The sequence below is a fragment of the Apus apus genome, chromosome 5 (genome assembly GCF_020740795.1).
Source record: "Apus apus isolate bApuApu2 chromosome 5, bApuApu2.pri.cur, whole genome shotgun sequence".
Lineage (NCBI taxonomy): Eukaryota > Metazoa > Chordata > Aves > Apodiformes > Apodidae > Apus > Apus apus.
The window spans coordinates 9,146,609-9,154,265 of NC_067286.1; the positions used below are offsets into that span (position 1 = coordinate 9,146,609).

At 38.6% G+C, this 7,657-nt stretch overlaps 1 protein-coding gene across 1 annotated transcript in view; it reads left to right on the top strand.

Moving 5' to 3' along the window:
- PPFIBP2 (PPFIA binding protein 2) overlaps positions 1-7,657 on the top strand; it is a 105,133-nt gene that overhangs the window by 88,605 nt on the left and 8,871 nt on the right. Inside the window, exons 13-19 of the mRNA XM_051622221.1 lie at positions 248-345; positions 537-601; positions 861-929; positions 1,365-1,425; positions 3,258-3,299; positions 5,800-5,944; positions 7,381-7,413. Coding sequence (XP_051478181.1) covers positions 248-345; positions 537-601; positions 861-929; positions 1,365-1,425; positions 3,258-3,299; positions 5,800-5,944; positions 7,381-7,413 — 513 coding nt within the window. The remainder of the gene's footprint in view (positions 1-247; positions 346-536; positions 602-860; positions 930-1,364; positions 1,426-3,257; positions 3,300-5,799; positions 5,945-7,380; positions 7,414-7,657) is intronic.

A 7,657-nucleotide genomic window follows, 5' to 3' on the forward strand; every position in this document is an offset into this window, starting at 1 on the left:
CTCAGAACATCAAGCTACGAGTTAAGAGTGGTTCAGAAGCTGCCTCATAAGCAGCTCAACTACTCATAACACAGCATTATAACTAGAAGTTTAGTTCAGAGCCCAAAGGAGGGGTGGGGAGCAGAGAGGCTAGTAAACTATTTGCATCAGATGAAGACTGATGTATTAGACTGTCTGATGTGGTCCTAAATGTTACTTTTTGTGCATGTTTTTCTCCCTTTCTGCTTATAATCTTTAATGATTGCAGGCTCTTCTGTCTCTGGTGGCAGTGAAGAGGAACTTGAAACAACTTTAAGGAAGTGGAATCTTTTGAATAATCCTCCAGGAGAATTACTTAAAACAGAGGTACTTAGTAAAGATGTTTTAGAAGCAAGTTCTGCTGTCCATATGATTTGTTGTATTAGTTTCTCTGTAGTAGCTAAGGCAATGTAGATGAGTTTGGCCCTGGCTCAATTTTTGTGCCTCTTGGTATGGGCACTGTAGGTTTAGAAGCAGACACTAGATTTACAGGCTTGAAACTCTTGTATTTTACATAGGCTTCTTCAGGAGACTTGTCACCGGCGATGCTCCCTCCAGTGCCACACAAAACTATGGAAACCAGGCAAGACCTTTGGCTTTTGTTTTTCATGTGAATTGCCCTAAGTCTGTATTATTTAATCTGTTTGACTGTTGGTATCTTGTCTTGCCTGCTCTTGGCTTTGCAAGAACTTTTGAGTTGTTGTGAAAGCAGTATTTGCTGTGGGAGTTAGCAATGTGTAGTTGTATAAGGTTTGAAATACAGGAATAAATTCCCACTTTTATTTATCAGAAGATGAATGTACTGTAGTACTTGAACAAGTGTGTTTTATTCTGTTTTAAAGTGGAGGCATTCCAGTATCTTCAGCTAATTCAGCATCTCCTCAAGAAGAATCTTTGGAAAGCACAAACAGGTAAGAATGAGTAACTTCAATTGAAATGTAAAACACACAGCCAGAATTTTTTTTTTTTACAATTCTGCCCTTTTCAGTTTTTAAACTCTTTTTAAAAGCCCTTAATGTCACATGCTGTTCACAGAGAATTATTGCTGTGTACATGGGCTTGCTAAGATCTTCTAAAGTAATGTATAGATACAAAGTTTAAAACTGCACATTGTGACTTCTTGCCTTTCACTGTTGATCAAAGGATGTCTTGTTGCTGTTTCTGACTTGATCTTTTGCAGTTCCCAATACTACGAGTTTGAGGCTAGAAATATAACAAAAGAATCTAATTCTGAATTATATTCAGACATTATGTGATACATACAGCTGTCATATGATACAGTTGTGGCACATGCAAACATACGGTGTTGTATTAACTGTTGCTTTTCTACCTGTCATTATTTTAAGGGTTCCACAGAAAAAAAAGTCAAATAGTTTAGAAGACTTGCAGAGTGAATCCCTGGAAAAGGTTTGTTTATTTGTAATCATAGTTTCTTGTGTTTCATATCAAAACTAACTAAAAGATATAAAGATCAAGTATAAATATGCTTACACACACACACACAGTAACCCCAAACACCATTAAATTTGTATGTGGCAACAAAAAGCCCTAATGATAAAACAGTTTAGGTTCTTTTTTTACCACCTTGCCAAGCTTGGCATAAACACAGTAGTTGACACACCCATATGTGTACATCTTCAAATTCAGCTCTCCAGCTGAAAATGAAGAAAAAAATTTAAGAGAAATACAACAAATTATGTTAATGAGGAGTAATTTTGTATTATGCAGTATTATTTTGTTTATAAGTATGTGGTTTTAAAACCATTTTGACTTCCAAATTGCTAAAAATGCTAAGGCAGCAAATTCTGAAAGTAACTAAATACTGGAACTGGATATTTCCACATAGCATTTCTTGGGCTGTTGGCATGTAAAGATGAGTGTCTCTCCCTAACTGACTTACAATATAAATGGCATTCCTGAAGATGGTAGCAATGCCTCCTTATTTAAAACAGCAGAGCACTGTTATTAATTCAAAGGCTTAATTCCATTCCAGGATAACGACTTTACAAAGTCTCATTACCTTACGGACCAGAGGCTTGTTTAGTCATTATGTACACTGAAATTGTTCTGCACGTGTAATTATGCTTTGTGAGACTATTATTGATGCTTTCTGTGCTCAAATGAGGCTTACTACAAGATTATCCACAGCCAGTAATGCCATTTAAAACCAATGCCAGTAATATGATTGTTCCAGTTCTTCAGATTTTCTTAATTTTTGTTAAATCTCTGAAGATGACAGTGAACGTTTGAAATTTGTGTTGCACTCATTTGATTGTGGTCATACCTGTGATGAAGGAGTTCAGAACTAACATTTCATTCCACGTGGAATTCATGAAGGTCTGTTTTCTTTTAGTAACTTTTAAAATTTTTTCCTGTCTTAAATTCAAAAACTGGATTTGTCTCTGTGGTATGTGATAGGGCTGTACCTACACATTTAGGCTGTGACTCTGCTCTGTCTGTTAAATCAGAGTCCAGAGGAACAAGAAACTACCAAGGATAGGCAAGGATTGTAGCAAGCCAGCACCGTGTTCAGCAAGGCATGCATTTGTATGCCCCAATTTAAGCATGAGGCTCCTTAGTGAAATTAATGAGATCTCCCTGTGCATATGAGTGGGTAAATGTGAATTAATTACAACCACAACTAAAGCCAAGAAAACTTGCTTTGCTGATTCAGCATAAGACTCTGCTTCTTCTGTTAAGTCCAAGAGAACCTGTGCTAGCAGCACTGTTCATTGGAACTGTTCTGTGTGGCACCAAACTCAAATTCCAGTTGTGCCCGGCAGTAATAATAATAAAATAAAACAAAACACATTGGTGTTTCTGACCTAGCCCTGCTGGTATTTTTATCACTTCATTTCTATCACACATATTGTGTATGTCTTCTTCTTATGTCAGCCATCTTTATGTTGCTTTAACTGCTAAAATATTTTTATGTTCCCAACTTAAAGTAAGTTTACAGGGACCACCCAAAAGCCTAAAAATAGAAAAATTCCTTTCATCACAACAGAACCTAGAAAGGGCTCGGATTTTGTGCAGTGCTTTGAACAAACACATTTAATATTAAATACTTTATTGAAATGAATAGATAACAGACCTTGTAATATATTGTCAATGCATTACGTAGCATCACTATAGCAGTAAGACTACAATTGATGTTCTGTGTATGTGTGTTAATACTAACCTTTGTCTGTTGCTTTTTTCCATAAAACTTTGAAATTACCCTCCCTGCAACTCCGTAGTATGTAGATGGAAAACCAGCACAGCCTGTTGTAGAACAAGAGGTATATTAACTGTAAACTCTCTTTAACATTTATCTGTTGTGATGTGCTGTTGATAGTATGGCTGTGTCTTCATTTTATGTTCATTTTCTTCTTAAAATGTTTGCATAGTTCGAGTACTGACAGACTTTCAGAAGAGGGGTGAGGATTTCAGAGGGATTTTTTTAATCTAAAAGCTTTTATGTGAGATTATAAGATGAAGTCACTCAATTTCAGAAAATAGTGCTAATGTAATTTCTCTGCTCATAGAATATTTGGTACAAGTCAGGATGTACTCCTGCAGTTACCAGAACAGGAGCTGGGGCTGAGGAATTAAGGAATCTGAACTGCAGTTACAGTATCACAAAGATCCCTTTAGGCCTCAAAACAAGGATAAACCAGTGGTTATCCCCTTAAATATATCATGTATCATCCTGTCCTGGGCCATGTTTTAAAACAGTTTTGTTAAAGTGAGGTTACTAAATAAGGGCATAATGTATGTTTCTGTATACTAAATACCTTTTGTGTATTTTCAGTACAGTTTTCCTACATAAGCTCCTTTCTGACACTGAAACACCAAAAGGAGTTTATTCAAAAGCATACATGGAACGTACACTGCTCCCACTAATGTCAATTGCAGTTGCAGGTTCATTGCTTCTCTGGAAAAGCCTCTATCAATAGTCCTATAGTTTTGACAGTTGTGGGATATACATTTTTGTCCAGAGTGGCCCCATCTTTTCATTTGGATTCAGTATTGAAGAAGTTTCCAAAAACTGTAGACAAGTACCTCTGTGAAATGCATCCTTTGGCTGGGAAAGAATCTTGTGAGGCTCAAAACTATCAGGTTGATATGCAAGTTCTAACCTACCCTTGTACAAGGAGCAGGATTCCCAAGTGTAGCTGATGGCTGAAAAATTTGAGTGCAAGGAAAATGAAGAGACTCTTTTTAGCAAACCCTACATATCAGTCCCCTTTCAATGCAGTACTGAGACTTTGCAGGCAAGCATGTTAGGTTTTAATGGAGCCTGACAGGGACAGTAATGGAGTTGGCAGCCCTTCACAACAGCCCTAAATCACAACTCAGTCTCTGTTTTTTTCCCCCAATATACATCAAAGGTATGCCTTGTGTTTAGGTTTTGTAATAGAATTGGCAATTACATATTTATCTTGAATTATTTTTTGAAACCTCGCATTTGTACTGTTATCTATACAAAGCTGCATTCTTACAAAAGTGAAACTTCTGTAGCCTGACTTAATTGTTCATTCTTTTACTGCAGTAAATAGTGGTGGGCAAATATGATTAACCAAATTTGAGTCATACAAATACTTTTGGCTTAAAGTAGTGTAGGTGAAAGAGACCTGGGGGTCCTGGTAGACAGGAGGATGACCATGAACCAGCAATGTGCCCTTGTGGCTAAGAAGGCCAATGGCATCCTGGGGTGTATTAGAAAGGGTGTGGTTAGTAGGTCAAGAGAGGTTCTCCTCCCCCTCTATTCTGCATTGGCGAGGCCGCATCTGGAGTATTGTGTCCAGTTCTGGGCCCCTCAGTTCAAGGACAGGGAACTGCTGGAAAGAGTCCAGCGCAGAGCTACTAAGATGATTAAGGGAGTGGAACATCTCCCTTATGAGGAAAGGCTGAGGGAGCTGGGTCTCTTTAGCTTGGAGAAAAGGAGGCTGAGGGGTGACCTCATCAATGTTTACAAATATGTAAGGGGTGAGTGTCAGGGAGATGGAGTTAGGCTCTTCTCAGTGATGACCAGTGATAGGACAAGGAGTAATGGGTGTAAATTGGAGCATAGGAGGTTCAAAGTGAATATCTGAAAAAAATTTTTTACTGTAAGAGTGACAGAGCACTGGAACAGGCTGCCCAGGGAGGTTGTGGAGTCTCCTTCACTGGAGACATTCAAAGCCCACCTGGATGCGTTCCTATGTGATGTACTCTAGGTGACCCTGCTCTGGCAGGGGGGGTTGGACTAGATGATCTTTCGAGGTCCCTTCCAACCCCTAGGATTCTATGATTCTATGATTAAATTCCCCCAACGCACAATTGTGAGGCAGAAACATAGAAAGTCTGGTGAAATATAGGGGGAAAAATTGACAGAGCAAAGAAAGCACTGAGAAGTAACTAAGTGTGTTTCTGGCACTTTCAAAGTTGACCTTGGAAGGACCAAATTATGATACAGTGCCAGGATCCTAGAGGGAAGGGAGACAGCTAGAAAAATTAGTAAGATGAAAACAGGGTCATGCTCAACATACCTTGTATTTCAATGTAATACACAGTCTGGCTGAAGGGGAAGGAGGGTATGAGGGAAGAGAAGGCTGTTGTCTTAGCCAGAAAACTGTTAGCTATATATTGGACTTGAATTATCTGTAAGAAGGAATGTGAAGGGGGTGGTGTCATTTTGAGCCATGAACTTCAGATGCTTTTTCTAAGCTTTTAAAATATTGTGTACTGGATTGCAAATCCTATGAGTGATTTCATTTTTTTACTTATTTGTTTTTCCCTCTTTGAAAACCGTAACAGAGTAAGCCACTTGTGAAAGGCAGCAAGTATCAAACCTTGCCAGGAAAGCTGCCTCGACCCTTACAGAATGGAGAGCAGGGAACATATAATTCACCAGATGGATGTGGCATGAACGACAGTGAGGACAGCAGCATCCTGAGCCTAAGTATGTATCCATGCCTCCCTCAGAGGGCTGTGTAAAAGGGAAAAAAGCAAACTGAGGGATTGGGACATAACATGGTCTGTAATCTGCTGTGCCAGAACACTGGGCTGTGATGTTCACATGGTTCTGTTAAGGAAAGTTCTTTTTTTTAACAATGTACTGAAAATATTCCCCATTGGCTCACTGAAGAGTAGAGGATGGTTTTAAGTTAGAGCATTCTTCCCTGTTCCACTTAATGGCACAATTTGCTGACATCACTGATAGCATAACTCATGAAGAAACACTGTGTTGAAGATTGTGGGGAGAGCATTCTGAGAAACAACAAATCTGTCACTAAAAATTGGAACTTCTAAAGATGCAGACATACTGACAACATGAGTAAGTGATATTTTCCCAGACAAGCTTCCAGTGCCTCCCTGAGCTTTCTGATTTATTTATTTAAAAAACAAGCAAGCAAACAAAAATGCACAGCCAAGTACACCGATACTTTTTTAAAACGTACACTAGATTGGTGTATTAACAAACCTGTCCCTTGCCATCCCACTGCATTTTAGTGTGTGAAACTACAATATAACGAGCACCAACGTGTATTTCAGGCAAAAATCCCTGGCTCAGCAGTCCTGGCTGCTGTAGCTTGTGGAGACACGAGTGAAAAATTACCTTGCTAGGTGTAGAAGAACATCAGAACCAGGCATTAGGACTGAAGAGCTTGGGAGCTAAGGCACAAGAGTATCCCTTGTGATTCTGAAGTGTTCCTATGCTTTAAAAGTTGTGGTGGGGTTTTTTTTTGTTTGTTGGGTTTTGTTGTTGCTGTTATAGCTGGATGGGTGCTGAAGCTTCAGGATTTCAATAGGTCAAGGGTTGTTTAGGCTTTTTTAAAGAGTTTTTCTGCAATTGCAGTGTTGTAGAGCCATGCTGTTTGTCTTTAACTGCAGGATTATCCAAGGATGGGTGATCTTGTAAAGGAAAATATTCTTTTTTCTAGAAACAAGCAATGACTCCTTAAATGCACTCAATTAACAGAATTTTTTATGCAGGTTGGTTTGTCTCTTGCATGTGCAGTAAACTTGTTACACCTCCAGTTCTTTGTTTCAGAGGAGTTTGATGTAATCTTACATATTGCTTCAGGTGGTCTGTAGGCTTCATGGAGCTCTGTAGTATATACTTAATGTGAAAAAATTGTCTAATACTAGTGGGTTTTTAAAATAATAGTAAGAAATTATCATCCCTATCTATTCACGATGACCTGTACAGAATTCTTAGGGCTTGTGCACAACAAAGCATATTCACTTCCATGTCAAGCATAACTGCTTCTTTTCTTTTTGTTTCTGCTTTTAATGCTTAGCTCACTACTTTGCTCTTCTGTAACTTTATTTTGCTGGTGTTTTATATCTTCTTTGCTTCTTCATCTGGCTTTCTGCTTCTTGGGATGACTGAAGATCGCATCAGGAGTGTCAGTGCACCAGTGCTAGGTACTGTATCCAAACAAGATGCAACTGTAACTTGAATTTTGCTTTTTTCCTTTCCTTTTCCCCTCCCTTTTTCCTCTCTACAAAATACTAACACCAAGTGGGCCATCCAGATTGAATTCCTTAAGTGCAGTACTAAAATGAACTAACAAATGTTGCTGTATGGCATTCAGATGGGATTTCTTTTTAAGATACTTATTCCTGGTTTCTCTTTTCCCTGAAGTCAAAAGAAAAAAATTCCCACTGA